The sequence below is a fragment of the Corylus avellana genome, chromosome 7 (genome assembly GCF_965113065.1).
Source record: "Corylus avellana chromosome 7, dhCorAvel1.hap1.2, whole genome shotgun sequence".
Classification (NCBI taxonomy): domain Eukaryota; kingdom Viridiplantae; phylum Streptophyta; class Magnoliopsida; order Fagales; family Betulaceae; genus Corylus; species Corylus avellana.
The window spans coordinates 1,765,513-1,785,070 of record NC_142496.1 but is presented as its reverse complement, the minus strand read 5'-3'; the positions used below and the strand labels follow the sequence as shown (position 1 = coordinate 1,785,070).

Genomic DNA, 19,558 nt, shown 5'->3' with positions numbered 1-19,558 from the left:
ACTGTTCATCTACAAGCAATCTGTGGGTGTAAAGCAAATTCATTAAAATCGCCAAGAGGAGTAACCTAAGTATACAGGACGTGTACAAGAGAAAATCATTTCATTGTACGCAAAACTTGTTCATCGATTATGCCATAATGAAATATATCACTAGAACCCAAGAATTTCTTGGAGGAAAATGGACCGGTCTAACTTCAAAGGATGAATCACATCTATAGCAAAGAAGCCTTCACAGAGATATAAAGAAGGGGAGATTCCAAGTTAATCTGCCATCACAACTCACAAGTGTAGCACACACTTTCTTTTTGGTCGGAGGATCCTACTCACCTTCCCTCTTTTTTTTCTTTTCTTTTCTGCCGAATATTATTCGCATATTGTTATTGTTTAGAGGCATAACTCAAACTGTTCATAGTCGATCTTTACAGGCGAACTTTATGAAAAGCACAACGCATCTTTCCCAACCGAGAATAAAGGCCATTAGCATTACCATAATTGAGCTTTAACTCATTGGCTTCTTCCGGACAAAGTGGAGGAAATTCCTTCAAACTTTCTCTACCCAGTCGACATTTGTATTTAATGCATGTAATTCTCACATGCCCATTTAGTATATAGATATGCTTCAACCCATTCTCATGTGCATTTTAAAGTAACATCTATTAATCCTATTAAAAGTACAAGTAAAAATTATGTAATCTAATGACAAATAGCAATTTAATAGATTAGATTGGAAGAATTTTCTCCTGAGTAAAACTTTAGAACTTGGCGAGGCAGAACTAGGTGCTCAGGAACTAGCAAAAGTTGACAAACCTGCATGATCAAAGAAAGGAAGCTGACATCTTGAAGGACCTCAACCTTCGTCTCAGTTAATAGCATATGCTGAATGATGAAAGATGCTAATGCCTCCAAGACATATGGTTCTAAGCTTATAAAAAAATTCCAATATTTGAGGGCATCATGCAGAAAATGGAACATCATAAACTGATCTTCTGCTTTTTTTTTATTATTATTATCAAAGCATAAATTGATTACTTCATATGGATTTCGCAACAACAAAAACAAAAAAAACCAGCAGTGTTGATACAAGAATTCCTTTTCATTTCTAAATAGGCATTTGGAAAGGAGATTGCTTAACAATCCCCACAATTGTCTCATACAGAATAATAAGAAGACAAAATAAGAACAAAAAATTTAAACACAAAGGTGGGGAAGGTGGGGGGAAGAACTAGAACTGCCAAAGAACCTGTATAGAGAAGACTAACAATAACAATTAATTTCTATGGTTTAAAATTCAAAACTGAAACCAGACGGTAATTCCAGAAAGGTTCCCCACTTTTTTCCATCCCAAGTGGAAATTCTGTGCTTCCTCAGCTAGTACCAAACAGCCACTTCCTCACTTTGGCAAAAACTAACTAATCAATCTTCACCGATGAGTAGATGAGCCTTGTGAACCAGAAGCACGCATAGAAACCAATTGTACCAGTCAGCACAAAGAATGCGTATGAGGCAATCAGCATGTAGCCAAAGTACAGCATCCCAGACACAGGCTTAGTGATCTCAAGCTTTGTAAAGAAGTAGAAAGCAGCATAGAGGAAAAGGTAGAGTGCAGAAGAACCTGAAGTCAAATAAGACCTCCACCACCAAAGGTAGTCCTCACTGCACAGCTGGAAGTAGCATAGCACAATTGTAATCTCGGCACAAGTCACAATAAGGATGATGAAGACAATGAAGAGGAAACCAAATATGTAATAGAACTGTTGCAACCATATTGAAGTGAGGATGAAAAATAGTTCAATAAAGACAGCGCCAAAGGGAAGAATGCCTCCAATTAGGATAGAGAATGCCGGGTTCATGTACCAAGCCTGTTCAGGGATCTGCCTAGGGATCTTATTGGTTTTCACAGGATCCTCAATTGTGGGCTTCTTAAAACCCACATAACCACCCACAAAAACAAGTGGAACTGAAATGCCAAACCACAAGAAAACCAGAGCAAACATGGTTCCAAATGGCACTGCTCCAGAGGACTTCTGGCCCCAAATTATAGCATTCAGAACAAAGAAAATAGCGAAGATGATTGCAGGAAATGTGACAGCTGTTTTGAGAGTAATTTTCTTCCATTCTGTTCCCTTGAACATCTTATACAGACGGGCTGAAGAGTATCCAGCAAACAGCCCCATAAAGACCCAGAGTAGAAGCATGGCTGTCATCAACCCACCTCGGTTTGAGGGGGAGAGGAATCCAAGGACAGCAAAAATCATAGTGACAAGAATCATCCCAAAAAACTGGACTCCTGTCCCGACATAGACACACAGTAAGTCTGAGTTGGATGGAGGCCTGAAAACATCCCCGTGCACCAGTTTCCATCCTGTCTCTTCTTGGGCTTCTTCTTGGGTCTCTAATTGGTTGTACTTGGAGATATCTCGGTAAAGTGTTCGCAACATGATCATAGCCACCATGCCCGAGAGGAAAAGAACAATCATCAAAGAATTAACAATTGAGAACCAGTGAATCTGATCATCGGCCATCAGAAGATAAGTGTCCCACCGGGATGCCCATTTCACGTCACTCTCCTGCAAGGTTAAACAGGACCAAGATATTCATAGAGAAGGTCATAATAAACCCAATGGCAAGCAGCAAATTTCTTTCTTTATGTAGATGGTAACTGACCTGGAACTCAACATCATAGGTAAATATAATTTCCTTCTTATCTTCAACCTCTTGAGGAGTTTCGGAGTTGGTAACCGTACGTTTTGCATGGGGATCACAGGTTGTTAAACGGGTCTTATCACTCCATTGACCTTCATATTCATGCTTGATACTGCATTTATACAAAAATAAAAAATAAAAAAAATAAAAAAACGTCCTTACGTAGACATAAACTACCATTGAAGAGAGATTAGCAGAAATCAATACAGATAATATAGAAAAGAATCATATACTCTAACCTGAATGGTTTGACCTCAAATCCAACAATCCTTGATAATTCAGTCACTGGATCTTTGTGAAACTTGACTGTAAATGTCAAGTGATTGTGGATAAAATGCTTTTCTTCCTTGCTCTGCAAATAATTATATTTAAAACAAAAACTTGGATGAGTACATTAGTAGAAGTTATTGCTTACTTCTTAAAACAAATGCTAATTGCTTCAGCACTTTTTTGATAAGTAGTAATTGCTTCAGCACTTACCCCCGCATACTGTCCCCTGAGACCCACATGGAAGCCATGTTGGTACACTATGGAATTTTCCTGATCTGGCCTTCTAATAGGAACAACCAGAGGAAGATTATCCAAAATCCTGAAATAATGGAACAAATATAATCAAACATATTATACCATATGGTTAGCCGGTTTCTATTCACATAAGAATATAATCAATATTACTGTTCAGATAAGAACATAATGTGCATTCAAAACCCTCTAAAGTACTGCCTTACATGTTCACCCGATACTCATCATCAATCTTTTCCTTGAAATCCTTTGCAGTTTTTGCATTAAGGATTCTACGACAGACGATATTGCACATCTGTGGTTCTCTCATTTTAAACTGAAATAAACAAATTCTGTTAGCAGCTCAATAACCAAACACGAGACTAAATGAGAGGATGAGTAAATTGTCTAAAACATCTAACTAACCTCATAAGGAGAGTTTTCAATACGATCACCACGAAGAACTTCCCCAAGATTCTCGGCACTGTCAACTATCTTCTCTGGAGGACAATAAGGGAGAGAATAATATGAATAAGGAAGCTGAGTTTTTGTAGAGGTCAATTTGTTCACTTTCACCTTCAATTCATCCCCCTGCAACCAATGTGACATAAAATTTAATACTACATCAAGATGACGTCATTAAATCAAAAATCATTGCTAGTATCACAAAAGCAGAATGTGATGGCATCACTTATAGCAAACGCATACAATGCATGAGAACATATGGGAGGAATTAACTAATCCGATATACACCATTTTTTTTGATAAGAATGCTTGAATTCCCCACGCGGAGGCGGCATTAATCCGATATACACCATTAAAATAACTAAATTACACCTCTACCAATGTGATGGCCGACCAAGTGAGCAAAGTGAAATTGAGTGTCTGCTTCTGATTATCATATTGTCAACAATGCCACAAAAAGGCCCTTTTTATTATATGCAATGTCATCTTTTCTTTTCTATATTTGTACTTATAAAAAAAAGTACATGAGCATTCAAACTTAGTGAAGTATCCCTTAACTTTACCCTCATTCTAAATATTGGGGTTTCCCATTGAGTGTGTGCTTCATGTACAACTCTAAAGGAAACCCCTTTTAGTTAAAACTTGGGAGACCATACAAATACCTGTAGGAAAACTAAAAGTCTGCCGACAAAAAGTACAACAAAACCCAACAGTCGTGATATAATTTGCACCTAAGCTGCTTAATCCTCATATTTTAACCCAACCTCCAAGATACAGCAACACACAACAGTACCCGGGAAATTTTACAACTTCCAAAAGCATCTCCCAAGAAAAAACGATCCGTGTCGATCCAATTGACCAATGGCGCCTCAACACCTCACCAAGCTAAAACCCAAATTCAAAATACACGTAATTACACGTTGGTCGGCAGACATGAGTGATTCAAACAGTGTTTAGAATTCCTTCCTAAAGACAAGAATCTAGAAATCAAATCCCCATTATAAATTATATTTCCACTGTTGTTTCTATCGTTCAGGACTGCAAGTCTACTTCTTTTTTTGTTTCAAATCCTAAAATTCACTCTAAAATTGAAATGCATAAGGAAAACAATAAAATTTCAAAGAAATAAAAACAACAATAACAAATTGAATACCCATTAACCTAGCTAAGTTCACAACATAAGAATTAAGAAACCAGTACAGATCCACACAAATTAACAAAATCAAAATAAATAACAGATCCAAAAGGCATCATCCAAGATCTAACCCTAGATTCAACCGCAAACACACATCCACATACACACATGTACATGTATACATACATTTTTGAAATCTTGGGGCGCGACACCAGGGAGATAGAAGCAGTGCGCAGCATGGACAAAGAGCAACAGAAACACACAGATCCATCGCTGAAGAGCGAGAGATCCTCTCGCCATGGCTCTTCCACAGACAAAGATCTAGATCCACCACAAGCCCTATCTCTCTCCCTCTCCCTCTCTCTCTCTATCTCTCTGTGTCTCAGTGGTGAGATATAATGGCACACGCGAAGAACGAGAATTGGAGAAAGCGTTTATGCGCCAAAATGTGGGGATTCTGTGCCGTCCGATCGATATAACCGCGTGATGTACGGTACAGATTGGACCAATAGGAAGTTTTTGACGGTGATTACCGTTTCGTGTGCGGTGGAAAATGGATTCGCTAGTCAACGTTTGTTGTTCCTCTGTTATTACCCATCGTTTTGTTTTTTTCCTTTCACTTGCTGGCTTCCTGCCTTGCTGGAGTATACAAAATAAAAATAAAAAATAGAATTTCCTTTTTTTTTTTTTTAGCTAAATTTCGTAATGTAGCATTTTTATATTTTGTCATTAAATTAAAGTAATTTAATTAAAATCATACTTAAATTTTTAAGATTTGGATATTACAATTTTTACTACAAATCTCTTAATATAGGCCGTTTATTGGCACTTACCATGTCGGCATCTATCTAGCATTTATTACGTTTACAAACTAGTATGACAGTATATGTGATACTTATCACATTAGTTACTAAAAATATGGATTGTCATCGGACAATCTACATGACACTTATTTTTATAAAATGTGAATTGCCACATAAATTTATAAAAAAATTATAATAACATATGTAGTACTGTAAACATTTTTCCTTTCACAATACTATCGAAATGGATCATGATCTTCGAGAGTTTTTAGAAAACTACACATAATAGAGTTTTAAAATTTTAACTATTATTTTCAGATTAAATGGATAGTATTTATCATATTAATCAGCTTAATATATTTTTCACAAATTGAAAAAAAAAAAAAAAAATCTGATAAATAGTAAAGTGGTAAAAATTTGAAATAGTTGTGATTTAAAGAAACTTGTAATAACAATCCAAAAGAACTTGTATTATATTTTCTTGCTCTTTTTTTTGTAATTATATAATGAATACAATCCAAATTATTTTTTTTCTTTTTTTGGGGGACCCAAAAAAATCCCAAATTAAATTTAGTTTTCTTGTGTCCTACTCATGGTCACTATCACCATCAATCTCAAAATATGTAAACACAAAGGTAAGTGGGGAATAAGCATCCTACTTGTATTTACAATAAATGGAGAAAAGGTAGGGAATTAGGTCTCTTGAGTCTTGACCTATATATACCCTTTTCAGATAGATACATTTAAGAGGTTCTTTTAAACATGCAAATCTAAACTAGGACTAATGATAACTCTTCAACCTAATATTCTTCCTAAATTATATTTTTTTTATAACCAAAATACTAATTTAAGACTACTTTATGATATTCAGCTTCCACTCAAATTAGTAAAACTTATCAAGAAAATGGACATGTTGGGTAATGAGATGCATTAATCTGTCAAACTGAAAATTAGTGCTCCACCAGTTTAGGCAAAGGGATAAATGTTACAAACTACTCACCAATTGTAAAAGTTTGTATGTGTTAGAAACAAATATTTCATAATATTTTCTTATCCTGATTTTATTAATTTATTTATTTCAGCTTTGTAGATGTAGGATGGCCAATTCATAGAAAATAAATTTTTTTAGAAAAGGGGGTGGTCGAACCACCCCCTTTGGCCTTGGGGTGGTTCGGCCACCCCCAGACCGGCCTTAGGGGTGGCTGAGGTCAAACTGGGGGTGGCCGGCCACCCTCATAAAATTTTCAATTTTTTTTTTTCTTTTAGGTTTATTATTTTTAGGACACATGTCACGATATAAGAGCAAATGACATGGATTGCCGTTAATTGGGAAGGACATAAATTAACGGAGGTGGTGATTCAGTCTTTGCCAAAATTTGAGGTATTAGACTTGTCATGTTTTAAAATCTATGAAGAAAAAAATAAAAACATTAAAACCCAAGTATCAAAAAAGTTATTAACCCTAAAAAAAAATTTATCTTAGACATTTGGAGGTTGATATTCTCTAAATAATCATTTGGAGGATCGATCCTGAAGCAATCGATTTATCTCTTTATTTCTTTTGTTTTCTGATTCTCAAGCAATGGGTTTCTCAATTTCTCTTTATTTTTTGATTTTCAAGTGATAGAAACTCAGGGTTTCTATCAGCATGTTTTAAAAAGGGATATTAGTATATTACAAACGACTTTATAATTTATGGTGGATAACAACAATTAGCCCTATTAACTAATATTGGGCATTTGTACATCATTTGTTGGTAGATTGAAAGGCACAGTGCCGAAGACCAAAACAATGAGATCCAAGGCAAGACAGTGACAACCCAACAAAAAATTGCAAGGTGGGGGAGTTGGGCCACACCATTTCGTCACTCCACCACCCACCATAGGCACAAAGCACCAATAAAAATGGAGGTTTACTTTCTAATTGCATTTTTATGCTTTCTTATTTGGTGGGTTTTTCTGTCATGTGAATAGAAATAGACACTTATCTTTAGATTAAGTTTCCTTTTGCCTTTATCCAGGTACACTGCATGAAGTTTATTATAAAGATTAGTTTGATAATGTCAGTTGCTTAGTGAAGGGTTTAGAGAAAATTGAAGCAGTACGCAAAAAGCCAAGCTTGATCCGGGCTTGCTTAGGAAAGACTATAACCCACACTAACCATAATATAAACCTCAAACAACCACATGCTAATCAACGCTTAAAATCATGTAATTGTATAGGCCGCTCACAGCCAGGCAGACAGGAGAGAAAGGGAGGATACGACTTGTGAGAATACAGCCAAAGAAAATCTAGAGGCGGCCCATCTTGCTATACTGTGGGCACAAAAGTTTGAATTTTTCTAACCAACCAAGAGGAGGTGAGATGTAAGTTGTAACTACAAATGTTAGAAATAATGGGAGCTAGCTTCGAGTCGACTGTGAGATTCAGATGGTTGAGAGCCAACATGACAACTCGAGTTTTTCGTAACTACTAGTTTGGACAACTTTTGTTCCATCACATGATGGATCAAGCCAACCTACAATCACAGCCAAAGAAGTTATCCATTTGTATAATGTCTTGGACAAAAATTCTTGATTGTAAATGTATTTGTTCAATCCTCACTATCATAGTTTCTACTTCAGAAACTGCCAGCTGATTTTCTACTCTACAAATCGATAGGAAAGTGCCTCCTTGGACTTTACGAATGACCTGAGTTGCTGTATTATCCTTCCGCAAGACCCAAGTTCAAAAAAGGATGTCCAACATCATGAACCCACAAACTCTCAACCACCACCATGTACATGTGCTCAGCTTGCTCAACCACCACCATATATACATAAGCTCAGCTTGCTCAACCACTGCACTTAAAACAACGGGTCGGGCAGGGTTTTAGCTTTAGACATATGCTAGCAACAAAATTCTAATTCTTTAGTACTCTCTGTTTCCCCTTGGGACTGCTGGAGGGGAGAGAGAGAGAGAGAGAGAGCAAAAGCAAAAAGAGTTCTTACAAACACTAGCCAAAAAAAAAACTTCACTTGCTAGTGAACCAAGTTCCATTCTACGAGTCTTTTGAGGTTTAGAGACCAAGAACAACTTTTGAGAGATTCAGATGAAATTATATATTTTAAAGCACATCAAATGAAGATCCTTGCACAACAATACAAAATGTGCTTGAAAGGGGTAGGGTACCTAATCTTGCCAACAATGAATAGTATCCTTAATGCTAAGTAGACGGTAGGTGGGGAGGGGAAAGATTCAAAACAAATAGCATTTTAGTTTTCCTCTTGAGTAGGTGATTCAAGCAGTCGCACGGTACGAGGAAGCATAAACTCGGCAAATATGGGATAGTGGGAGGATGGGTAGTATCCATCAATGTTATCATTCACCACTTCACAAGAAACAGGAATCAAAGATCTACCTCTGAAGAGAATCCAATCAATGTGTAGATCCTGAGTTTGACGATCCCAGCAAAGGCACAGAGCTCTGAAAATCAACTTGAAATATTCAAGAGCTCCCTGTTTGTCACCTGACAGCACCAAATACTATCAAGTGAGGCCATGGCTATAACATAATCAAGGATCAGTCTAAAATGAGCAAAGCAATACCTTTGAATCCATGGAAAGTGCGTATGAGAGAAACATTTTTCCTTACACGGGCATTGGGCCATGCATCCCTCATATCCCCCACTACACCATGCTCTCTGGAGGGAAATAGAGAGTGAACAAAAGTAATTTATCCGTATCCTAACAGGGAAAGACTAACACATTCATTTTGCAATAAAATGTCGAGATGATGCATTAGATACAAACCACAAATAATGAAAATTCAAACTACATATCAAGAAAATGATAAACAGGAGGCAATGGAAGGGGATTCTTTTACCATGCTATTTCATTTTCTATTTTTTAACAAGTATGAACCATTACCAACTTATCATTAAAGAGACGGGTAGGTTTCCTTTTATATACGATAATAAATTGGACTAAACTGCTTATTACCATCATACACAATCAAGAGGGCTTCCCTCCATATATTACAACGTCCTCAATAACATGCTGGATGAAAAAGTTGATGTAGCTTAGCTCCTAAACCATTAAAGAACCACATTCCTGTGATAGTAGTGGTATAAAAGTAGAATCATATTCAATGGATCAGACAAGTGATGCCGTTTCCTACAACAAAATTGACTTCGCACAAGAAAATAAGAGGTTATGTTCCGTCATCCCAGGAAACAGTTAAACTATTTGTTTTATTCTTCTCTCTCCGAAACAGAAGCATTTGTATTCCAAGCAAAGAAGCAGTGAGATAAAGAATTGTTCTTCTCAATATAGTTTTCCATAAATCACATGTTCTTTTTAATTACTCCATATTCATAGTTTAATTTTCAAACAGAAGATCCATAATTCAAAATAGGATTATTATCTATATATGTGGTGAACATTCAATAAACAAGTAGTAGGACAGGACCATAAAACAGCTGGACATCTACATGTCAATACCTTGATCTCCCAAGAAGAAAACGCCCTGTAGTTGATTCCTTGGGTGTGTTGAATCCTCCGCAGTAGACAACTGGTAAGCTAGGAGGTAGGGATGCAATGTGCTGCCATGTGAGTAAAGCACTTCGTCTACGAGCACGAGGACTGAACTGATCCATATTTGTATTGACGATCTGGAAGGAAAACCCCGGTGGCTCGACTCGTTTCAATTGGAATGTGTGGACATCATGTCAAAGAAACAAATGATACAACACTCTAGGATAGAAAAATAAAAGCACTATGTAAAAGGCAGTTTAATGCAGATAGAGTATATTTATAAGGATATCACCCATGTTGCAATACACGGAACATCAGAGCCCCATGACATGCTTCCAGGAACAGAAGGCGACTCTGACAACCAGAAAGTTCCACCTTCTACCAGCTCTACCTTCATTTAATAAAAGAGTGAAGTAACAAAAAAAATTTCTGAAAAATGAAAATTAGAAATCTATGCCATATTGGAAAAAGAATCAATCTTGTACCTTCTCCTTGTCATAGAAGATGGTGCAATGTTCATCTGAAGTGTCTTGGGATCCTTTCCTTGATATTCCAAATTGAGCATAACCTAATATAAAATATTAAAGAAAAAAAATAATCCAATTACAAGCTGAATTTCTATGTATAGGATGATAACAGCAAGGAAAGATCAGAAATAACATGAACACCAGATCATTGCATTCCTTTTACGGTATTCAAGTTAATAAGTAAACAAAATAAGAAGAGGAAGGATCAAGCACAACAAGGGTCTTGATTAATATCCTTCCTATCAGAATGAACAAGGGTCTATGTAGACCTGGCTGAGACTGGGATCGGATCTATCTCCAGCGGAAGCTGTAAGCAAAGGCATCCCATTTATACATTCAATGCAATCTGATCATATCAGGTATTAGGTGGTTGGGCACCATGCCACCACATAGAAGTTTCTTATATTCAATGCAAGTGTGAATAAACAATATCTCAGACTCTCAGTAGCAGATAAATGCAATCTAATTAATACATGTATACATCTGGCTTTATTTTAAACTATTGAGAAAATTATTTCCAGCCAACTTCTTTGATGATAAAGCAACTGCCCAAGTATATAGTAACAATTCTTGAGACCAAAAAAAGTTACCTGGCAAGCCCTGCTGAATATAATCCAATTGGGATTGCACTCCTGAACCAAGATAGAAAAAAAAAATGAAATGAGTTAAAAGAGAGAAAAGCCAAATCATCAATATTTATGAAAATATACTCAGCTCAAACTATATGAAGCAAAAGAAGCACCCCAAAGTATAATTTACTAAAACCAAATCCAGTTCATCATTCAAAAGGAGTATGAATAAGAAGAGTAAGAAGTAAGAAGTCTTCAACCAAAAACAACATTCACCCAAATCTTTGTTCACTGGCCAAGCATTTCAACAGTAAAACCGAACTACACCCTAAAAGAAGAAAAACCCACCTCCAAAGCACCAGGCAATGAAGGCCCAGATCAACCATTTCAATCAAAAAACAAGCACAATCAAGATCCACACTGCGCACACACAAACATACATGTATAGACGCGTGAATGGAGAGGAAGAGAGACCTTGTTGAGTACAGAGGATCATAGGGGAGTAGCTGGTGATGACGCTGATACACAAATCCCTCCTCTTCTCCCATGAATTAGGACTGTCTGGTGGCTGATCCTCATGAAGATTGAAGGTCATCACTGTTAAAGAAACACTCATTTTCTCTCTCTCTCTCTCTCTCTCTCTCTCTCTCTCCTTTCTTTTCTGCTACATGATCATTAATTAGCCAAATATTGTTCAACAAAGAGCAAAGTGAGCAACTTTATGCATATACCTTTCTTGTGGACTCTAATAGGAGAGTCACTTGATGAACAGTATGGTTGAAGAGCGTAGAGAGAGAGAGAGGAGAAAATCGAACCTCGATTGTGTCTGAACTGAGAAAACTTGTCTAAGATTTAATTGGGTTTTGACCATGCACGTGCGAGGTCCAAATATATTGACCCCTAGAAACATCGTTTCAATATATTTCTCTGGTCACTCCAGTTGTGACTTGTGAGTTAACAATATAGTTACCTTAACACCAATGTATATATTCTCTGTTTCTTTTCTTTTTCTTTTTTTTTTTTTCTTTTTTTGAAGAAAAAGAAAAACAGAGAAATGAATTAAAAAAAAAAAAAAAAAAAGGAATTGAGTCACACAATTTTTTTTTTTTTTGTAATAAGTCGCACAAATTGAAAAGAGAGAGTATTGGTAACACATTTGAAAGGAGAGATTAGAAAAGACAATGGACATCAGGGCACGTACCCTTTTTTCAAAAAAAAAATGAGTACGGCTTAGATACTGTAAATTTTTATGGTTTAAAAATTTAATTTCGAGATTTTTTTTTATGAAAAAAAAAAAGAAAATGTAGAATTAAATCTAAACCGTCAAAAAATAAAAAATTAGTAGTCTTTTTACTGCACTTAAGCCAAATTCATAGTTACAAGTCTACAGGTCAAAGAAGGGGTGTTTTCCACTTGATAAAGATAATGACCACTTGCATTCAAAAGGCAAAGATAAGGATAACAAAGAAGCTCAAACTCATTTGAAAGAATCCCGCAAGGATTCTGCAAGACTGCAACTCTCAGAAGACAGACTCTCAAAACAATAACATTTGTTTTATCATCTGATTTTGAATTGTGGAAACGTGAATATAAAAAATGAATCATAACCCTCGACAGATTGCAGAGAGGGAAAACACATTTAACAAAATTCTATCTTTTGCACCACTTTCTAGCCAAATTGATAAGCAAAGTTGGGAGGAGATCAAATTGTTTCTTGAAAAGGATCCGGAAGCGACCCAGTTTGCCACGTAGCGGGCCAGCTTCCCACGAGGAGGTAAGAATGGAGCCAAGGATGTCAGATTTGGAGTTATCTTGGCCAACCTTAAGTTCTTTTTGTTATAAGGTGAATATATTGTTATGTTATTTAAAAATTTGAAGACAATGAACTTTATTCCTTTGAAGTTTGAGCTCTTTTTTAATTTTAAACTTTAATATTTAAAAATTTGTAGTGTACCCTTGAGGTTTCAAAAATTATCAATTTAAACCTTCCGTTAAGTTTTACCGTTTGAGAAGACGGAAAGCCCACCACATGCGTGCCATTATTGAACTTCTTGCCTGTTTGACCCTTGAAAAATAATAATAATAATAATATATTTAAAAAAAAAACTAAGGCCACCATCTTAGGCCATTTGGGGTGGCCACAAATGAATCAAGGGGTGGCCACCACCACGCCCATTTTTTTTTTTTTTTCTTTTTTAGGGGCAAACAGGGAATAAGTTCAAAAATGGCACATGCATCTCATGTGGCGAGACAATTTTTGAAACTTTAAGGAGTACATTGCAAATTTTTAAGCATTGAGGTTCAAATTGAAAAAGATTTCAAACTTCAAGGGTAAAATATATTTTCCCCAAAAAATTTTAAATGTACACACAAAAGCATATAGATAAATAAATCACACACAGATTTAGAATCCTCTCTATTTTATGGTCAAAAACAGATTTAAAAGTGTATATGCTAGGGACGAGGATCCTATTCCGGCTCAGAGACATCTAAGATCAATGTTTCAGATGAAAATCAAGAAGTGTTAATTTACTGTAACAAACTCCATCAATTCTCAACTCATCCAACATATTTTATTCATATAACTGATCTCATCCTTAGAAACCCCACAAAGATGCATCTGTTTACACACTCAACATCATACTTCGACCATTGTATCTAAGAAGAGTTCTTCAAAACCCACTCCACTAAAGTAGCAATGCCAAATCCTGTTGCAGCACGTTTCTTTTCGTTCCAAACTGGGCCAGCCAGGTCAATATGCATCCATTGAACCTTCTCATCAACAAACTGCAAAGCACAACTCAAGTTTCAGAAATTCATAGCAACTGCAATTCAAGAGAACCTTGCTCAGAAGGGAGACAACAAAGGTAGAGCAATTAGCAGGGGAACATCATCCCCCACTCGGATGATCCAATTGCCAAATATGCCCACCCTAACACCCCCTCTCCCCCTTCTTTCCTCGAAGGGAAGAAATTAACAAACAAAAAAATACACAACAAAATATTAAAAAAGAGGAAAAAAAAAAAATGCAGATAGAGAAATAAGAGACCCCGCAACTCGTGTTACGATCAAGAGTCTCTGAAGAACAAGTAAAATACACAATAATTCAGAGAATGAAAATGGTCAGAACATATATATACCTGCTTCAAGAATAGAGCAGCAGTGATAGCACCACCCGGACGACCACCGGTGTTGACCATATCAGCTACTCCTGATTTCATTGACTCCCAATAGCTTTCCTCCAATGGCATTCTCCAAAGTTTCTCCCCACTGACCTCTGAAGCTGCAACTACCTCCTTGGCCAAGTCATCACTGGGTGTAAAGATACCTATGAAAGAAAAGGTTTGCCATCAATAAAAAACTGGCATCCCAGGAATCATGTTGCTAAAGTGTTCAGCAGATATGTGGAAGATTGTGAATGCAGCTGCTAAAAAGCCACCATCGTCATAGCCTGAGACAAATGGCAAACATAAACTATGATGTTTTGACTCCATCCCATGAACATCACGCAGGACTGTTGATGTACAACTATTTCTCATAAGCTACAGCTAACTAAATTTCAAAACCAGTGTGCTTTTATTTTCCTCAATTTCTATGTCTACCACATGCATCACCTTAAAGTGCTCTCAAATCTATCACTGGTTTTTCCTGATTTGTTTACAGTACAATGTTGTATGATTCACCACCACGATTATGAGAATATGTAATACCTGCAATTGAGAGCCCAAGAGCAACTCTGCAAGCCCCAGTTAAGGTTGCCAGGTCAACTATCTGCAGAACAATTAATAGTAGTGTGAGCCAGATCCTAAAACCAAAATAAACATCTTAACAAGATGGAAACTCTTTCAGGGAAGAAAAAAAAAAAGTTAAAAGAGCAGAGTGAAGGATCTCCTGTATTTCTGTGCAATTCCACAATGACATGGATACATGAATTTGAATTTTATCAGGTTATCGATATAATAGAATACAACTGATACTCTGGATTCAATGAAACACTCAGAAGATTTTATGACGCATCATGTTCTCCATGGTTAATACTAGTCATATATTTGATTCTCAATTTTTTTTTTTCTGCAACAAAAATTAGAGGATAGTGGACCACTGTTTTTTGCCCTTTAAAACTGGATGAAGGCACCACTAATCAAGCATCAAATAATCGGAAGTTGAAAAATTTTGTGCTACATAACTTGAATACAAGAAGAATACATCAGATCTGTTATTATTCTTAGAATTACCAAAGATGGATGCATTGCCATGACACATTATTTTAAGTATTACCTTCTCGACACCTTGGTTACAAGCATATACCAAAGCATCTGCCAGTGTAAGTCTGCCTTCAGCATCGGTGTTATTAACCTGCAATAGCGATTGAAGAGAACAAAAAATCTCAGTTTATAGACATGAATGCAGAACCTCAAAAGTCAAGCCACTAATGCTCCTGAAAACTATTAAGACCTGATAGGTTCAATGCTAAATGTGCAACGTAAACATCAATAGCACACAATGGCAACAAGTATCCATAACCTGGATACTTTATGCCGTTATAATTATTTTTGTTCAACAACAAAAAGAAAATCTCAAGTATGCCACTGAAAATCAAGTCTCGGATGTCTATTACTTGATTATCATAAAACAAATAACTAGACTTGTCCAGCATATTATAATAACTTGAAATGTGACAGCCTTTTGAAGCAATATCTTGAATCATATAGAATACAAAACTGACTGGAAAATTGTCCAGTCAGTCCATATGCCAATAATTTCCATTGCGCTATAGTTACAAAATACAATATGCCAGTAAATGGTAAGTTTCAAAGGCAACCAGGCAAGTCAAGCCGGCATGCAAGTAATCAAATATTATTTTGTTTCAAGTAGATAACGTGCTCCACACATGTTTATAATGCATTTGTAATTATTTTTATTATTTTGGGGTGCCTTAGGAAATTCTTGTACATTGAACTGCATGACTATGTTTTGTATAGAAATTGAAACACCATGAGTGGAGAAACTTCAGAAACTGAGGACTATCGTCACCTGTGATAGTGAAAATTTAAGATAAAAGCATTCAAGAAATCCCAAACCTGGTCTTAGAGCATCAAATATGATTACAAGTTCAATTTTCTTAATGGTTCACATACGCTACGAAAAAAAACCAATAGGGCCAATCAAATTTAAAAGAAACACCCAAACATACCCCTGGGTAAGTTTTCATCATTTTAATGAGTTCTGGCTGCTGTAGTTATGGACCCATATAACTATTGCATTTACCATCGAATAAGGAGAAATATGCGACTGAACTGAAAACATAAAGGAACCCACTGAAAATATTTCTTTAGGACCCGATAGAAGAATGAATAAAGCTAAAGAGTTGGCTTTCTAGAAAAGAAAAAAGAAAAAAGAAAAAAAACAGTTTCCATAACATTCTTTAAGACTCCTTGAGTATTCATTAAACTGCATTTTAAATTTGAGACAATCCAATAAGTCAATGTGACCTCTTGTAAGTTGACAATTGTATGATCTCTTCACAAACAAAAGAACCCATACCTCAATAGTCTTTCCATTTGATGCCGTGACAATGTCTCCAGGCCTCATACCTGTTCCACTTATCATATTCTCACAGGCTGCCACAATGAAATGAACCTGCAAAGACGAGACACTTTCCTCACGTTAAGGCATATATTACTAGATTCAACTGCTCTCAGTCTTACAGAAAGATAATAATAATAATAAAAAAAAAATTTTAAAAAAAAGAACCAAAAAAATTAAAACGAGTACAAATTATCAATTAGGATAATGTTCATTGCACCAAAATAAGAATAAAAAAAACATCCAATTGCTGACCTCTACTCCAGGAGGTTTAATTTGACCAATAGCTTTTGCTGCACCTAAAACTGCTGCCGAACCCCCCATATCAAATTTCATGAGCTCAATTAAACAGCCAGGTCCTGTCTTGATGTTGTAGCCACCACTGATAACACAAAAAGATGAATATTAACACCACATATAACTGAGAGCCATCAAAATCAAAGAACACAAAAGAAATAGTATTCCAATAACTTCTCCTAAGAAAATACCACATCCATAACAACTAGAACAAGTAAGAGAAGCACTTGCAATATAGAAGAAAGAAATACAAAATCATCCAGTGCGATTGGCATACACATAGTGAGAAGGAGTGACTCACTAATTGGTAGATCATACTCAAGATATATCGATAATTACATAAATCAAGGCACAACTCAATTCCAATGTTGATGTAGACATCAGACCTTGAACATCCCAAAAAACATAGGCAATGAATTCTCATTCTTTACCCTTTGCCCAAGTGATAACTGAACCAGTCAAAAAGCATCTCAGCAGTTAACATATATTCACCTGTCAAAGGTCAACCCCTTTCCAACTAACGCCAACTTAACTTTGGCAGATCCACCTGGAGGTTTATAGCACAAATGTATGAAGTAAGGGGCATTTGCAGAGGCTGCAGCTACACCCAGATATGACCCCATCTTCAATTTTTTGCATTCTTCAGCATCTAAAATTGTAGCAGAAAGAACATCGCTGTACAAGGAAGCAATCTTTGAAGCCTCTTCTGCTAGTACCACTGAAGTATAAAAGTCATTGTATATAATTATTACCAAGAATTATCTTATTTTGTAATAAACACCAACAGATAAAGCAAAATGCTAGCACAGAAAGTAAAAGTTTTGAAATTTCATACTTATTAATGCATCACACAAATAAGATAATCAATAATTGCCTAACAAATTACTACAGGATATAGGAATGAGGGATTATTCATATGTCCAAGTAACGAACCAGGGGTGAGTACATTGGCAGGCGAATTCACAAGCTCTCGCCCAAAAATTACTGCAGATGAAACATATTCTGCGTACTTGAGCTTCTTTTCCAGTTCAGGTCCAGTTCCAAGACCAAGAATATCAACAGACTTAAGAGCGGGTTTCTTTGACTCTGATTTGTATCTATTATCTTCATATAATCCAAGTACAGTTCCTATGACAATTCAAACCATTCCACCATGTTTAGCTGAATTTTACCACAAATATACAACACCTAGACAATCATGAAATCTAATTCACTAGATCATAAATCTAGTACCAGATGCTATCGCCGTAGCTGTGTTAAGCTTCAATTCAGCAGAGAGCCCCTCGGAAGAAGCCAGCACAATGGCAACATCACTTGCTTGAGCTGCCTTTGCTGCTGCTGCAACCGCCTCACCAAGACCCCGGAAAGCAGCTGTAGTTGAAGCAGACTGTCCAAGCCCAATCAAGCCAACCCTCTTTGAGCCAAGACTCGGAAGCCTAAGAACCGTTGACTGGCCAACCTTACCGGTAAAATCCTCCTCGGAAGAGGCTTCAGCCAATAAACCACCCAACTGAGAATCCAACTTCTTCAAAATTGAATTCTCAAATTTTGAGTTATCATCCTTTGACATGTCTTTCTCTGTGACACCCACTGCAAGTATGTCTCCCTTCCATTCCGTCACATCAATCTCTTTCGCAGCAAAAGAGACCTGTCAGGAATTTTCACAAACACATAAGAGACTTTCCAGTATTTCACCTGAACCAAACACAAACAATCCAAACCTCATATTCACATAATTACTTCCCAAATATAATCAATTAAATGATGTGTCTACAATGAACAGTTTGTTCAGAATTCAGATAGAGAAAATCAAAATCCCGTATCAAAAACCAATTATTCATCGATTTATGGATTTTAGCTGTTCAAAAAAATCAACCGTGTTCCTCTCACAGCACTAAAGAAACAAGTAGGGATTCCGAGCAAACAAAGATCGAACTTTTACAAAAATTAGCTCCTATAATCCATCAAAAATGCTAAAATTATGATTCACAAACAGTTAAAAACTCTAGTGGTCTCAAGTCTCAGAAACCCATCAGCCGTAACTCAATTATTCACATATTTCAGCTAAAACCCATCAATCAAAATGCACAATAATAACATAAAATGGAAAAATAAATATTGGGCTTTTCAGACTCCAACAGAGTGAGAGAGAGAGAGAGAGAGAGAGAGAGGGAGCAAGACCTTCGGGGCTTCGATACTAGCCGGCAGAGTGAGGCCGAGAGTGGCCTGGGCGAGAGTGTGAGTCATAAGCCTTCCTCTACGAGAGCTAAAGGGTGAGACCGCAAAAGAAACTCGCAGTCGAAGACCGTAGCTTCGCGAAGACCAAAGACGAAGAAGAACGAGAAGATGAAGCAACGAGTGCGGATGCCAATGACACAACAATGGCGGCCATTTTCGTGTGTGAGGGACTCTATGTATTTACAGTGATTCAGTGAACCCTCAAAGTGATCGAGTAGAAC

General features: G+C 36.5%; 3 protein-coding genes across 5 annotated transcripts; all 3 read right to left on the bottom strand.

Moving 5' to 3' along the window:
• Positions 1-1,074: 1,074 nt before the first annotated feature.
• Positions 1,075-5,265, bottom strand: LOC132183817 (transmembrane 9 superfamily member 9). The gene is made up of 7 exons (XM_059597258.2): positions 4,991-5,265; positions 3,631-3,795; positions 3,432-3,541; positions 3,184-3,292; positions 2,943-3,055; positions 2,665-2,815; positions 1,075-2,567 (listed from the first exon to the last, which is right to left on the bottom strand). Exons 1-7 carry the CDS (start codon positions 5,102-5,104, stop codon positions 1,410-1,412), a joined length of 1,920 nt encoding a protein of 639 aa, XP_059453241.2. The 5' UTR covers positions 5,105-5,265; the 3' UTR covers positions 1,075-1,409.
• A 2,589-nt stretch (positions 5,266-7,854) lies between these two features.
• On the bottom strand, positions 7,855-12,070 carry LOC132185863 (uncharacterized). Of its 3 annotated transcripts, XM_088518616.1 has the most exons (8): positions 11,691-12,070; positions 11,238-11,279; positions 10,606-10,688; positions 10,410-10,511; positions 10,088-10,302; positions 9,194-9,288; positions 9,007-9,114; positions 7,855-8,446 (listed from the first exon to the last, which is right to left on the bottom strand). In XM_088518616.1, exons 1-8 carry the CDS (start codon positions 11,830-11,832, stop codon positions 8,334-8,336), a joined length of 900 nt encoding a protein of 299 aa, XP_088374742.1. In that variant the 5' UTR covers positions 11,833-12,070; the 3' UTR covers positions 7,855-8,333. The 3 variants fall into 3 exon arrangements, with proteins under 3 accessions (XP_088374742.1, XP_088374743.1, XP_088374741.1); XM_088518617.1 differs by lacking the exon at positions 7,855-8,446 and having other exon boundaries at positions 8,631-9,114; positions 10,606-10,663; positions 11,657-12,063; XM_088518615.1 differs by lacking the exon at positions 7,855-8,446 and having other exon boundaries at positions 8,631-9,114; positions 11,691-12,055.
• Positions 12,071-13,796: 1,726 nt separating this feature from the next.
• LOC148584324 (leucine aminopeptidase 2, chloroplastic-like) lies at positions 13,797-19,497 on the bottom strand. Its single transcript, XM_088518614.1, has 10 exons — positions 19,281-19,497; positions 18,333-18,747; positions 18,033-18,227; positions 17,592-17,817; positions 17,058-17,184; positions 16,761-16,856; positions 15,495-15,572; positions 14,927-14,987; positions 14,357-14,544; positions 13,797-14,003 (listed from the first exon to the last, which is right to left on the bottom strand). Exons 1-10 carry the CDS (start codon positions 19,344-19,346, stop codon positions 13,875-13,877), a joined length of 1,581 nt encoding a protein of 526 aa, XP_088374740.1. The 5' UTR covers positions 19,347-19,497; the 3' UTR covers positions 13,797-13,874.
• Positions 19,498-19,558: the final 61 nt, after the last annotated feature.